The 14,930-nt window shown below is 58.3% G+C and overlaps 1 protein-coding gene across 2 annotated transcripts in view; it reads left to right on the top strand.

Annotated features, from left to right (window-relative positions):
* Positions 1–14,930, top strand: part of CACNA1S (calcium voltage-gated channel subunit alpha1 S) — a 70,825-nt gene that overhangs the window by 18,058 nt on the left and 37,837 nt on the right. For both annotated transcript variants that reach the window (XM_075996970.1, XM_075996971.1), the window contains exons 6-14: positions 2,678–2,883; positions 4,259–4,362; positions 7,198–7,343; positions 7,751–7,832; positions 9,424–9,584; positions 10,789–11,014; positions 11,708–11,915; positions 13,572–13,692; positions 14,527–14,641. In XM_075996970.1, the coding sequence (XP_075853085.1) occupies positions 2,678–2,883; positions 4,259–4,362; positions 7,198–7,343; positions 7,751–7,832; positions 9,424–9,584; positions 10,789–11,014; positions 11,708–11,915; positions 13,572–13,692; positions 14,527–14,641 (1,369 nt within the window). The remainder of the gene's footprint in view (positions 1–2,677; positions 2,884–4,258; positions 4,363–7,197; positions 7,344–7,750; positions 7,833–9,423; positions 9,585–10,788; positions 11,015–11,707; positions 11,916–13,571; positions 13,693–14,526; positions 14,642–14,930) is intronic.

A 14,930-nucleotide genomic window follows, 5' to 3' on the forward strand; every position in this document is an offset into this window, starting at 1 on the left:
AAGGGGGCGCAGCTTCCCGCCGGGGAGGGAGCCCCAGGGCTCGGCCATCGCCTCCCGCACCTGTGGCCCCTGGGAGCGAGTGGGTTCCTCCTGGACGCGGGCAGTCGGAGGGAGGACAGCTCTGCCAGGGTCAGCCAGCGAGGGGAGCCAGCAGGGGCCGGGGCCTCGGCTTGTTCCGGAACGCCCTCCCCACCCCCCTACGACGTGGTGTCTTCCAGGCCTCCTGGGCTGGTGGTGGATGGAGACAGGGGCTTGGGATAAGCCTGAGTTTCCGTTCGCTCCTGTTGACACTTTCCCTTGCAGCCGTAGCTTTAGCTTCGGTCTGAGCCGTTTGTTCAGCTGTCAGAGACAACCTGCATCGAGGCCCGGATAAATGTGAGCCGGGCTTTGTAAACCAGCAGCTCTCAAACTTTTGGGCCTCAGGATCCCTTTCCAGTCTTAAGAAATTATTGAGGCCTGACCTGAAAAGACCTTTGGTTCATGCAGGTTCGATCTGCTCATAGTCGTGGTATTACAAATGCAAACTGAGAAAAACGTCATATTAATGTATTAATTTATTTTCAGAGAACAGCAATAAACCCATGCCATGCAAACATAAGTAATATGTGTTTATGAAAAATAACTATATTTTCCAAAACCAAAAATATGTACTGAGAAGAGTGGTGACACTATCTTAGATTTTTTGTTTTTGGTTTTGGTTTTTTTTTGAAACCGAGTCTCACTTTGTTGCCCAGGCTAGAGTGAGTGCTGTGGCGTCAGCCTAGCTCACAGCAACCTCAAACTCCTGGGCTCAAGCGATCCTCCTGCCTCAGCCTCCCGAGTAGCTGGGACTACAGGCATGCGCCACCACGCCCGGCTGATTTTTTCTATATGTATTAGTTGGCCAATTAATTTCTTTCTATTTATAGTAGAGACGGGGTCTCGCTCTTGCTCAGGCTGGTTTCGAACTTCTGACCTCGAGCAATCTGCCCGCCTCGGCCTCCCAGAGTGCTGAGATTACAGGTGTGAGCCACCGCGCCCGGCCATATCTTAGATTTTTTATACATCTCTTTATTTTTTTTAACTTTTTAAAATTTTAATTTATTTTCTTTTAATATATTACATTTTAAACTTCTTAAAGCAATTACCCTCACAGGATATACATCTCTTTAATGCCTGGCTTGATAAGTCTGCTGGATTCTCACACCTACTTCTTTTTTCGTTTTATATAATATTATTTCTATTTTATTTTATTTTTCTTTGAAATTTTTAAAATTTGAAAGCGGGAAGATGCACCTCACGTCTACTTCTGCATGCCGTCGGCTGCGACACCACACGCCAGGCAGCCTCTGGAGAATCCCACTCTACATTTGTGGAGACAACGGCATGCAAACAGACAAATAACGTCTCGGTAGTAGCTTGAAAATGGCTCCGACCAGGCGCTTGCCCCGCAGGGCCGAGACCTGCTCCTCTGGGCCTACGCGGCGTGCGGGGACCTGGCCCCAGCCTCAGCCCGGGCGTCGCTCACACTGGGGTTCTCAGGGGACGGTGTGTGGCGTAGGACAGAGGCGGCCTCGGTTGGGACAGGCCCTCCCCTGGCTGTTCTAACTCACCAGACTCGTTCCCCTACCCCGGCCTGCAGAGTCTGGGAGACTCCACTCCCCTCCTCGTGCCACCAACAGCCAGGGGACATCAGTGCCACGCCCAGACACAACTCGCAGGAGCAAACTCTGGCAAAGCCTTCCCCGGCTGCGTTCCCCGACCCCTCCCGTGCCAGCCCTTCCCGTCACCGTGACGACCTACGTCCCATGATGAGCATTGCCAGGGCAGATGGGAGGGGACTTCCTATCACACCCTCACCCCAAATTTGGAGGTCTCACTGGTGTCCTCGTGAGGTCGTGGTGACTGCCGGCCAGCAGCCTCCCTGGAAGCAGGGCTGGTGACCTGGTGGGGTCCGTGTCCTCCCCCTCCCGCGTCCGGGGCACGGAGCTCGCGTGGCCAGTGTGGGTGAGGCAGGGCGTGCCAGCCCCATGAGCTAAGCTAGTCTCTGGACACGAAAGGAGGCGGCAAAACCTCCTAAGGTAAAGGGACCCAGGGTGGCATCAGAAATGCAGGATTCTAGAGAGAAGAGGGCACCATCCAAGGGGACAAAGAGGACTGTAGGCTCGGCCTGATGGGAACGTCCCCGGAGAGCAGACCCTGCCCCGTAAGCTGGGCGTCTGGGACAGCTCAGCCCAGCACCAAGGGGGCAGCTGCATTCGTCCCCAGTCGGCCCTCCAGGCAGAACACGTGCGCCCCGCCCCGGGCCCCACTCCAGCCTGGCAGCTGCCTCCTTATCTAAGGCTATGTGGGTACCAGGGACACTTGCATCACCCTTGTTTCATAGGTTGCACTTCACAGAACAACTAGTCCTAGAGGCAGACGCCCCCCGGCACCCGTGAGGCCCTGGCTGCCTGGCGACACCCACTGCCGAGGCCGGGCCCCAAGCGCTTCTCGCCATCCATCGCCGTCTGCCCCACGTGGGGCAGGTTTTTGCGTTTTCAGCCGAGTGTGTCTTTAGAGCCATTGCTCCATCTTTTCAACTGCTATTAAGCACTTTCCTCTTGCTGCTGCTGTCCTCCTCCTCCTCCTCCTCCTCCTCCCCCCTCTCCTCTTGCTGCTGCTGCTGTCTGACACTCGCTCCGCCTTCCGCCCGCAGACATCGTGGCCACGGTGGAGAACGAGGAGCCGTCGCCCTGCGCCAGGATGGGCTCGGGCCGCCGCTGCACCATCAACGGCAGCGAGTGCCGTGGCGGCTGGCCGGGGCCCAACCACGGCATCACGCACTTCGACAACTTCGGCTTCTCCATGCTCACCGTGTACCAGTGCATCACCATGGAGGGCTGGACCGACGTCCTGTACTGGGTGGGTCCGGGCCGGGCCGCGTCCCCTCGCCCACGGGCCCGGGCGGGCAGGGCCAGCCACTGGCCCAGAGCGCCCTCTCTCTCCTCCCTGGGCACCCTCGTCCCCTCGTCCACGGGCCCGGGCGGGCAGGGCCAGCCACTGGCCCAGAGCGCCCTCTCTCTCCTCCCTGGGCACCCTCATCCCCGGGCGTGCATGCCAGGGACATCCGCCTGGGGCATCCGCATGGGGCACCCGCATGGCGCAGTATGTCTGTTAGGGCCTGAGAGGCGGGCGAAGAACGGAAACCAGGACCTCCGTGGCTTCCGGTCTCAGCTCCCCACTTTCCCCTGAGCCTGGCCGAGAGCCACTCATTTCCGAAGGGTCAGAATGGGCCCTCGAATCCCAGACCCCTTGAAGAATGGAGGGCCCTTGAGTCTTTCTCCTTGCCACTCGCTGCCAGACTGCTTTCCCTATGAATGCGCTTAGCTATTAGTGTCCTCGTCTATGAAATAAGGACAACACTGTCTGCAGCACAGCGTCAGTGGGAGGAGTAACCGGATTGCCGCTGTGCCCGGCACATAGGCAGCACTGCACAGGAGCATGTTATTTATTTGGTATTGTTAGAGCTAGGTTGCATTTCCTATTTTACCTTCCAGCGATGGAAGGCATTGCTTCCATTTTACAGATAAGGAAACTGAGGCTCAGAGAGACTAAGTACCTTGCTCACGGTTATGAATCTGGTGAACAGCAGAGCCAAGAATTAAACTCTGATCCATCTGGCTCCGAACCAGAAATCTCAATCACAATGTGACACTGTCCGTGGAAGGGAAATTGTAAAACTGTCAAATGCTTTGCAAACGTAAAGGATTAGTATAAATAGTTCCTGCAAGTGCATGTGAGGGGAGCAAATTATTAAGCCGTCAAAGGGCTGTCACGTGTTATCTCCCCTCTGCTACACGTCTGTGAGCAGTCTGTGAGCAGAAAGAGCATGCGCCAATACCGCCATTAGGCAGATAGGAATGGTGCCCAAACATGTTAGGTGACGTGACCAGGGTCACAGAGCTGGGTCGTTTTGGAAAATCCTAGCTGTGAAGCAATGGACTGGACGTAGAGCCCACGAGAGTGTCCAGTAGGGGAGGTGGAGGGCAGACACCCTGGGTTGGAGGGAAAATGGGTCAGTTCTTGCCTGGGCCAGGCAGACAGTCGGCAAGGTCCCCCTTGGGAGGTCCTTCCCGCCCAGACCCTGGGTCCTCAGGCTGGAAAAAATCCCCTCAGTGGCCACAGGTGGCTTCTCCCCGTGTCCCTCGGGGTTGGGCAGAATCCGATGGGCAGACTCGGGGAAGGAGACCCGAGCCCTCCAGTCGGAGCATGGGCCTCACCCCTCTGTCCACACCAGGTCAACGACGCCATCGGGAATGAGTGGCCCTGGATCTACTTTGTCACCCTCATCCTGCTGGGATCCTTCTTCATCCTCAACCTGGTGCTGGGTGTCCTGAGCGGGTAAGGCGTCCAGAGGCAGCTGGGAGGAGAGGGAGGAAGAGGAGGAGGGGAGAGGGAGGAAGGGAGAGGAGAAGGAAAGGAGGAGGAGGAGGAGGGAGGAGTGGAGCAGGGCAGCAGGTGAGGATCCCCTTCCCCCCACCTGGGCCAACGGCACCTGTTTCCTCGTTAGCAAGCAAGAGACAGAAGAGGAGGCGGGAACCCTTCCATTTTTCATTTTCCTCCCTTCTCCTGAGCCTTCCCCATTCTCGCTTCCTTCCGTCCTGCATTGGTGCCCCTTCGGAGCGAGGCCGGGGACCGCAGCCCCTGGCCCGGGCGTGCCCGAGAGGGTGGTCAGCGCTAGGAGGCAGCACAGCTTCCCGGTTAAGTGCAAAGACCCTGGAGCTGGACTGCCCACGTTTAAGTCCCCACACTACTGCTTGGTAGCTGGGTGGCCTTCACCTACCTCCCCATGCCTCAGTTTCCACATCTGCCACATAGAAATTACTTCAGTGCCTATTTCACAGGGCTGTCGTGAGGCTTTAATGAGTTAATACGTATAAAGTGCTTAGAACAGAGTCCAGCACATAGAAACAGTCATCGTTAATGAGAGCTGCTCCCTCTGGGACGGCCGGGCCGTGGCCGCTCCACCCGCCCCAGGCGCGGCAGAGAAGCTGGAAGCGGCCTCAGTCTCCCCTCTGGCTCCACCCGCCCCAGAGGCTTCCCTCCAGGCAGCCTGCAGACAGAGCTCAGGGGGCCTGCGCATTTGGATACGGAAAACTTACCTTAATTTTTATTACTCTAACTGAAATGGACTGTTTCCTGTAATAATGAACACAGGCAACAAGCCACAGTGGTGTCGGCAGCGCCCCCGACTTGTCCCGAGAGAAGTCACATGCCACCTTACAGTTACGCAAATACCATTTACACTCGTGACTATGTACGTTGGAATTATGATAGCTGTTAGACCTGCACCTGCATCTTGCTGATGAACGAGTTAATGAAGAAACACGTGTTTTACTCTATAACAATTTTTAAAAAAATTTTAGCGTGTTATGGGGGTACAAGTGTTAAGGTTACATATATTGCCCATGCCCCCCTCCCCCCTCGAGTAAGAGCTTCAAGCGTGTCCATCCCCCAAACGTTGCACATCTTACTCGATGTGGTTGTATATATCCATCCCCTCCTCCCCCCTCCCACCCTCCCGACACCCGATAAATGTTACTCCTATATGTCCACTTAGGTGTTGATCCATTAATACCAATTTGCTGGTGAGTACATGTGGTGCTGGTTTTTCCATTCTTGAGATACTTCACTTAGTAGAATGGGTTCCAGCTGTATCCAGGAATATACAAGAGGTGCTAGATCACCATTGTTTCTTAAAGCTGAGTAGTATTTCATGGTATACATATACCACATTTTATTAATCCACTCATGGATTGATGGGCACTTGGGTTGTTTCCATAGTTTTGCAATTGTGAATTGTGCTGCTATAAACATTTGAGTGCAGGTGTCTTTTTCATAAAGTGACTTTTGATCTTTTGGGTAGATGCCCAGTGGAATTGCTGGATCAAATGGTAGATCTACTCGTATCGCTTTGAGGTATTTCCATATTGCTTTCCACAGAGCTTGAACTAGAAACACATGTTTTACTCTATAACAATTTTTTTATATTTCTTTTTTTTTTTTTTTTTTTTGAGACAGAGTCTTACTCTATTGCCCGGGCTAGAGTGCCAGGCAACACTCTAGCAACCTCAAACTCCTGGGCTCAAGCGATCCTTCTGCCTCAGCCTCCCAAGTAGCTGGGACTACAGGCATGCGCCACCATGCCCGGCTCATTTTTTCTGTGTATTTTTTAGTTGTGCAGCTAATTTTTTTCTATTTTTAGTAGAGATGGCGGGTCTCGCTCTTACTCAGGCTGGTCTCAAACTCCTGACTTCAAATGATCCGCCCTCCTCGGCCTCCCAGAGTGCTAGGATTACAGGCGTGAGCCACCGCGCTTGGCCAATTTTTTTGTGTTTCAATAGCTATATTTTAATATGTGGTCACACACCACATAACGACACCTCAGCCAGCAACAGACCGCATTTAAAACAGTGTCCCGTGAGATTATTATGGAGTTGAAAATTGCTATCACCTGGTGATTTGTGTTACCACTGCCTACAGTATTCAGCCCAGTGACGAGCCGCACAGGGCTGTAGCCTCGGGTCCTGTAGTCAAAGGGTCCACAGCACAAAACAGTCAAGAGCCCCTGCCTGGACCCTGCCCTGCCAGGTGACATGACCTGTCCCGTGAGGCCACCCCTCCTGGCCCATGGCCCCCCCCATCTTGAGAGCCCCCACTGTGCCGTTGTCCTGCCCCACATGGGGCCCTGCCTGGCCACGGTGGCCCGAGGCTGCCCTCTGCCGGTCCCAGGCTCCCTCCTCCACTCTGTCCTTTCCTTCCAGCGCCGCCTCCTGGGGTTTGAGGCCCAGGAGAGTTCTTTCCAGGCCTTAGGTCTGTTCGAAAAACTAAATTTCTAGGGTAGCCTAAAGGGCCAGGACAATGGCAAGTTTGAGGAGCCATGGCTGATTCAGGTAGGGCCTTGGACTGTGACTGTCTTGTCGTTAACGCCTAACATCCAGGGGTAGCCCCGAGACAAGACAGGAGAAATAAGACGGACGGGAAGAAAGCGATGAGGAAGAGACCGGGGCCGGGTGAGGGGGAGTGAGAGGGGTTACCCCGCAGCCGCCCTGAGGGGCACCTGGGCCCAGGTAGCACCCGGGCAGAAGAAGGGGCTGTGTGTGTGTCCCCGGCCCGCTCAGTCTCCCCCACCCGTTCGCTCTTCTCCTCCCTCCCCGCTCGCCCGGCCCGCTCCAGGGAATTCACCAAGGAGCGGGAGAAGGCCAAGTCCAGGGGCACCTTCCAGAAGCTCCGGGAGAAGCAGCAGCTGGAGGAGGACCTCCGGGGCTACATGAGCTGGATCACGCAGGGCGAGGTCATGGACGTGGAGGACCTGAGAGAAGGTCTGGCACCAGGCCGTGGTAGCCTCCGCCCCACCCCCACCCCAGTCTCTGAGCCGCACCTTGCAGGTGGCTCCATGGGGCGCACGGCCCCACGTAGCAGGCCCGGGAGGCCCACTGGGGAGGGTCGTATTTGCCCTTAGAGGGTGGGAGACTTGCCTAAAGCCTTTTAGCTCAAAACGGTAGGAGCAGGGGGCGCCCGGAGCTCCACCCGGAGCCCCCGCCCCTCGGATGTGGGATCCTCAGCTCCCGGGACTCTGGGTCTCGGGAAAGCACAGAGCGACCGGGGCCCACCAGAGCCCCTTGTGGTCACCCTCGCTGGCCAATGGGCCTTTCTCGGGTGTGCCCAGCCCAGGTGGGCCCAGCCCGGGGCCCCCAAGCCTGGCTGACGCTGTCTCTCCCGTTCCCAGGGAGGCTGTCTCTGGACGAGGGTGGCTCGGACACGGAGAGCCTGTATGAGATCGCGGGCTTGAGCAAAATCATCCAGTTCATGTGAGTGTCTGCCCACCTCCCCGGAAAGTGCCCCCGGCCCCGGCTGCCCGAGACGTGGAGTTAGAATCCCGTTTCCTTCCCCTCAGTGGCTTCGGAGGCACTTTCCTGACCGCTGGGAAAGGCAGCCTTTCTTTTCTTTCTTTCTTTTTTTTTTTTTTTGAGACAGAGTCTCGCTTTGTTGCCCAGGCTAGAGTGAGTGCCGTGGCGTCAGCCTAGCTCACAGCAACCTCACACTCCTGGGCTCAAGCGATCCTCCTGCCTCAGCCTCCCGAGTAGCTGGGACTACAGGCATGCGCCACCATGCCAGGCTAATTTTTTCTATATGTGGATTAGTTGGCCAATTAATTTCTTTCTATTTATAGTAGAGACGGGGTCTCGCTCTTGCTCAGGCTGGTTTCGAACTCCTGACCTCGAGCGATCCTCCCGCCTCGGCCTCCCAGAGAGCTAGGATTACAGGCGTGAGCCACCGTGCCCGGCCGGAAGGGCAGCCTTTCTGAGAGCACAGGGCCCGTTCCTGGTCGAGGGCGTCTGCGGTGGCCGGCCCCCGGGGAGCCCGGTCAGAGGGGCCCCCAGCAGCTGACCTATCGACGTCCCCCCACAGCCCGTCGGGGGCAGGGAGCACGTTCCCCACCTCCGCACTCTGACCAGGGCGGAGCCGGGTGGGGGAGTTAGTGCTAGAAACGTCCGCGGGGGAGAGGGACAGTGCGCGTGGCCAACGGGTGACACAGGCACGGGAGCCTTTCCGGAGGGAGGCAGGCCGAGGCCCAGGAGTCGGGGGCACTCCAAGCTCTCTCGCCTGCCCTTGTCTTAAGAGGAGCGCTTGTTGGTTCACTTTTGCAAAATCACAATACATCATTATGATTTTGAAAAATCAAACAATAGACAAATACATCAAAGAAAAGAGGAAGGTCCCCATGAGAGGTAACCATGGTAACAGACTTGTTTGCCTGTAAGATCTTCTCTCTGCTTTCATCCCGCTTAAATACGCGCCAAGACCTTTTGTTTCGTTTTGTTTTGTTTTGTACGTAACGGGGTTATGTATGTCAACTGCCGCCCCCGCGGAGACTAGAACAGTACCTGGCACATAGGAGGGGTTGCCAAATATTTGTTGAATAAATGAATATAATGTACATATTAACTCATGGCTTGCACTTTTTACTTGAAATTACCTATTTTTTTTTGAGACAGAGTCTCGCTTTGTCGCCCAGGCTAGAGTGAGTGCCGTGGCGTCAGCCTAGCTCACAGCAACCTCAAACTCCTGGGCTCAAGCAATCCTCCTGCCTCAGCCTCCTGAGTAGCTGGGACTACAGGCATTCGCCACCATGCCCGGATAATTTTTTCTGTATATTTTTAGTTGGCCAATTAATTTCTTTCTATTTATAGTAGAAAAGGGGTCTTGCTCTTGCTCAGGCTGGTTTCGAACTCCGGACCTTGAGCAATCTGCCCGCCTCGGCCTCCCAGAGGGCTAGGATTACAGGCGTGGCCTTAGCTCCTCCCAGGGGGCTGCAGCGGGGAGGGAGACTAAGCGTGGCTGGAGTTTGTCAGGCGCGGAGCGGAGAGAGCAGCGCCGTGCGCCCCTCCCGCCCCGCAGCCGGCACTGGAGGCAGTGGAACCGCATCCTCCGCTGGAAGTGCCATGACGTGGTGAAGTCCAAGGTCTTCTACTGGCTGGTGATCCTCGTGGTCGCCCTCAACACCCTGTCTATCGCCTCGGAGCACCACAACCAGCCGCTCTGGCTGACCCGCCTGCAAGGTGAGTGAAGAGGGCTGGTGGGGCTTCACGTCACGACCAGCCGATGGCACCGCCGCAGGCCTTGCAGAAGCGGCGGGTGGGATGGTGACGTCACGTCCTGGAAATTCTCCACCGTGGGCGCTGGGCCTGAGCCTGTCCTTTTGCAGTGGGGAAATGGAGACCCCCACAGGCACGGCGACGGCCACACGGACTGCCCTCCTCGTGGCACCGAGACTTCCCAGGGGCAGTGGCAGCAACATGCTGGGACAACCTCCCGCTGCTTGCCCAGGTGTCCGGGCAAATTATTCCAATTTATAGATCGCTGGAGATAAGGTTACCGTTTATTTGGAGCTCTAAGTGTCCAAGTGCAAATTCCACTAACAAAAACAGCAGTCTTTCGCCGGCTATGTATTGAATGCCTCCCATATATGTAAGTCGTAGAAAAAGAACTCAGGCAGGGCGCGGTGGCTCACGCCTGTAATCCCAGCACTCTGGGAGGCCGAGGCGGGAGGATCGCTCAAGGTCTGGAGTTCGAAACCAGCCTGAGTTAGAGCGAGACCCCGTCTCTACTATAAATAGAAAGAAATTAATTGACCAACTAAAAATATATATATATAAAAAATTAGCGGGGCATGGTGGCACATGCCTGTAGTCCCAGCTACTCGGGAGGCTGAGGCAGGAGGATCGCTTGAGCCCAGGAGTCTGAGGTTGCTGTGAGCTAGGCTGATGCCACAGCACTCACTCTAGCCTGGGCAACAGAGTGAGACTCTGTCTCAAAAAAAAAAACAAATGGCAGTGGGAGGGCCCATTTGAAAGGACGGAGTTAAATCCGCAGTATAGGAAAGAAAAAGGATCCTTGACGGTAGCTTTCGTGAAATGGGGTGGGGGTGGGGCAAAGCGTAGGAGGACTGTGTCTTTTGGTGGTGTTGGTGGGGGGGTCCCTCCTATACCAGGACAGAGGGAGGTGCACGGTGACGAGAAAGCAGCAGAGCTTGATGGGCGCAAGCAGAATTGAAAGTCATGAAACTCTCTTCCTGTTAAACGTGGTGTGGTTTGGCTAGCTAGAAATCAGCGGACAAAATGCACCAGGTTTTACTGGATTTTGAAGATTAAACAACAAAAAAAAATCCGTGGTGCCTTGGGCACAGCTGGGGTGTCCCGGGTGGAGGCTTGGGGGGAGAGGGGACCGCAGGGGAGGCCGGGGCTGAGGCCGTGCCGCCCGCAGACGTGGCCAACCGCGTGCTGCTGGCCCTGTTCGCGGCGGAGATGCTGGCGAAGATGTACGGGCTGGGGCTGCGCCAGTACTTCATGTCCATCTTCAACCGCTTCGACTGCTTCGTGGTGTGCAGCGGGCTCCTGGAGATCGTGCTGGTGGAGTCGGGCGCCATGTCGCCGCTGGGCATCTCCGTGCTGCGCTGCATCCGCCTCCTGAGGATCTTCAAGATCACCAAGTGAGCCGGCCCGGGCAGCCGGGGCCGGGCGGTCTGCACCCCGCTCGTCTCCCTCGGGGGCCCTGGGCGGCCCCTCGCCCCGGGCTTCCCTCCCTGATCGATCGATCGATCGCAGCAACCTCCCTCTGCGGAGAAGAAGTCGCTGCCCCTCCCGGACTCACTTCTCCAGTCTGTCCTCCCCGTCGGGTATAGGCATGGCAGCGGGGCCGGGGAGAGGGAGCTGCGGGAGAGAGGAAGGAAGGAGAGGAAAGGGAAAACTGGCAGAGAGAGGCGGGAAGGGGTGGACGGGAGGAGGAGGAGGAGGAGGAGGAGTTGCCAGGCGATGCGGAAAGGCAGAGGCGCCCACTGACTTGCGGGCGGGCACTGTGCGCGGCGTGGGCGGCCGCCGTGCCAAGCCCAGGGCACGCGGGGTGCTGGGGAGAGTGGCCCTGACTCTCAGGGCTTCTCCTCGGGTGGCGGGCGCAGAAGCCAATCAGCAGTCCCGCTGACCAGTGTGACCTGACAACCCAGACGGCTGCTCTGACGGAGGGGGAGAGCAGGCAGGCGGCCGAATCCCAGGCCCCCCAGGAGCCCGCCCTCCCCCCTCCGGGCCCCCGAGGCTCCACGCCTTCCCCACGCCTTCCCCACGCCTGCTCCGGAGCGCAGGCGAGAGGGGCCTGGCTCCTCCCCACCCGGCGGCCCCCCTCCCTGCAGGTACTGGACGTCACTGAGCAACCTGGTGGCCTCCCTGCTCAACTCCATCCGCTCCATCGCCTCCCTGCTGCTGCTGCTCTTCCTCTTCATCGTCATCTTCGCCCTGCTGGGCATGCAGCTGTTCGGGGGCAGGTACGACTTCGAGGACCTGGAGGTGCGGCGCAGCAACTTCGACACCTTCCCCCAGGCCCTCATCAGCGTCTTCCAGGTAGGCCTCCCAACCCGCCCTCTGTGGGCTCTCACTGCATCTGCCTCTCGTCCTGGAAGATCAGCAAAGTGGGCGTCGCCTCCTCCAGGAAGCCTTCCCTGATCTGCCGGTTGAGCTCAATGTCCTTCTCAGCAGGCTTCCCATCACCTGAGCCTCTCTCCACCGTAGCGCTTGCTTAGTCGACTCCTCCGCTGGAGCTGCGCCCAGTGGGTCTGACGTGCTCTCGTCGTCCCTGGTGCTTAGAGGGTGCTGGCCCCCAGTGGGGCGGCACTAGCGAATGTCTGCATTCGGGGCGGGCTGGGAGCTCGTGGGCGTCCTTCCTCTCCCACGTGCCACTCGCATCTCCGGGCGAAGTCGGACAAGGGGTGCCTCCCCTCCCCACGCCTGGACAAGCCCAGACAGACGCAGACTGGTTCTCACCCCGGAGGCGTGGCTCAGCCCACTCACCAGAAGCCACCCTGGGGAGCTAGGCCGTGACCCAGTGGGACACTGCGGAGCCACGGGCCTCCCGGAGGAGGTGTCTTCCTGCAGAGCACGGAAACGCTCCGCTCTGGGGCAGCCAGCACCGCTGGGGTGACGCCGCCCTGCTGAGCCAGTGTGTGACCTTCTGAGGGTCCATGGGTGGCTTTGCCCTGTCTCTTCCCCCTCTTACCTCACCAGCCGGTCAGGCGTCAGGCCCTCCAAGGGACTGGACGTTTCACACCGCTTCTGGGGGCCGGAGCGGCAGGAGGCCCGAGTGGGCACCTGCAGCACCGTTAAGCCCCGGGGTTGGGAGCAGAGCAGGGGGTGGCGAGCCCACAGCCCAGCTCCTGGGCCCTGGACAGCCACGACACGCTTTTAGTGCCGTGGCCCTTTTACGGGACGGAGGATGAACACAGAACGCAAAACACAGGCGCACGTGCAAAGACGGTTGACTCGGGTGCCCAATGCACCGGTCAGTTTTATTTGATACTCTAAAAAATTAAAGTTAGTTCCTTGTACGTAACCAGCCAGGCATTGCAGCAATGGCCATAAATTCCAGAACACGTAGCCTTAAGGACACAGATGTCCCCTGACTCAGGGTTTCCAGGTGGTTGCTCTAGGCGCCAGGCCGAGATTAGCAAGGATGGGCGAGGCAGCCACAGGGGGCATTTCTCGTCCCCAGTTCTTTTTAGGCTGATCCCCTGCAGTTGTGCCTGGCTTAGGTCGCCCCTCCCTTGAGGGGTCTTACCCGTCATTGACTAACCAGCCATCTTATGGGCTGTACGCAGCAATCGCAGAAACAATGTGTTTATCGTGTGGCCTCCAGACCCTCCATGCCGTGGGGCTGGGCAGCTCTTGCTCACTTGCAGCTCGGGTCCTCTGTTACGCCTCCGGGCAACCACCTTGTTTGTCACAGGGACCCTGTCCGGAACACATTACTTTCAAACGCTCTGGGCAGAGCACGTACATTACTAAATTTAACTCTTAAACCAGGAAAATATGATGTCAGACCCCAACATTTTAGCCCACCGGAAGAGGGGCGTTGAGGAGAGCAGGGTCCCCTGGCCCGTGCAATGAAGAGGGGGACGGGCAGGGAGAACTGCAGAGTTGGAAGAGGGCTTTGCACAAGGCAGGCCCCACAGGAGACTCCGGGTCCCCTGTGTCCCCGTGCTCTGGCTCCTGCCTCTCCGCCAGGTCCTGACAGGTGAAGACTGGACCTCTCTGATGTACAACGGGATCATGGCGTATGGCGGGCCGTCCTACCCTGGCGTGCTCGTGTGCATCTACTTCATCATCCTTTTCGTCTGCGGCAACTGTATCCCCCGGAGCGGAGTGCCGACAGGAGCTTAGGGAGGGGGTGGGCAAAGGGGCTTAAAGTGGGGGTCAGGGGTGCAGCCCAACCCGCCGGCTGGAGGGACACTCCCAGGCTCATGGGGTCAGGGGACAGGACATGCCAAGTGCAGGTACAGCTACAGGAGAATGCCTTCTGCCGGCACAGGTAGAGGGCCACAGGGGTGATCGGTTACAGGCGGGAGGACTTAGTCCCAGCCAGGTGGGTGAGGCTGCAACAGCCGGGAGGAAGCACGGGCTTCACTGAGGAGCAGCGGGGTGGTGGACAGCCCGGTGCAAAGGTTCGGGGCAGCAAGGAGAAACCAGGACCCTGTGGCCAGGGTGGTCCGTCTGAGCACTGGGACCAGCAAGACTGGGCTAGGACCGGCCGAGAGATGAGCTGAGCCGGGGTAGGGGGAGGTGGGTAGGGCCAGAGAGCCGCCGTGCCTGGGTGGTCCTGGCGCCCACGCCATGGGATTTGGGATTATGGGCGGTGGGGAGGAAGGGCTCCCTCGCCCCTCGAGCTCACGGGTGGCTGGCGCCGTTCTTTCCTGCTTGGCCTCCTTGGCCCCCCATGAAGGGGCTGGGGCTAGGTCTGGGCAGGAAAGGGATGGGATTCAAGGGCCGCCGGGCACTGTCTGCAGGCAGCTTCCCCGAGGACCTGAGTCTGTGTCCCTGGACCCACAGCTTCCGTGCGTGGGACACAGTGGGGTGGGGTAGTGCACGGGAGTGGGTAGGTCCTGCCACATGCAGGCAGCGGGGACCCCTGCCCCGGGGCTTCCCTTCTGGCACAGCCCGGGCTCCTTAGCCGCACCCTCAGACATCCTGCTCAACGTCTTCCTGGCCATTGCCGTGGACAACCTGGCGGAGGCGGAGAGCCTGACCTCCGCCCAGAAGGCCAAGGCCGAGGAGAGAAAACGCAGGAAGATGTCCAAGTAAGTGGGGTGCCACTAGCAGGGAGGGACCCCGAGTGCTCGGCAGGCTGTGGCCTCGGCCTCTCAGCTCTGGGCGGGGCCTCCCGGGGGCCTGAGAGCAGAGCCCCCACCCTGTGACGACGGCCCGGGGGCAGACTTCTGCACCCAGCACTCTGCAGGCAGGACCAGAGGCGAGCTGGCCTTCTGGACGGGCGGGCCTCAGGACTGTGGGGTCAGAGCCGGGCAGCTGGGGCCAGGGTCCCCTGGGGAGGAGGCCTGGGGGCTCTCCTCCCAACCCTGCCAAGGAGTC

This window comes from Microcebus murinus, chromosome 23 (assembly GCF_040939455.1).
Source record: "Microcebus murinus isolate Inina chromosome 23, M.murinus_Inina_mat1.0, whole genome shotgun sequence".
In the NCBI taxonomy this organism is placed as follows: domain Eukaryota; kingdom Metazoa; phylum Chordata; class Mammalia; order Primates; family Cheirogaleidae; genus Microcebus; species Microcebus murinus.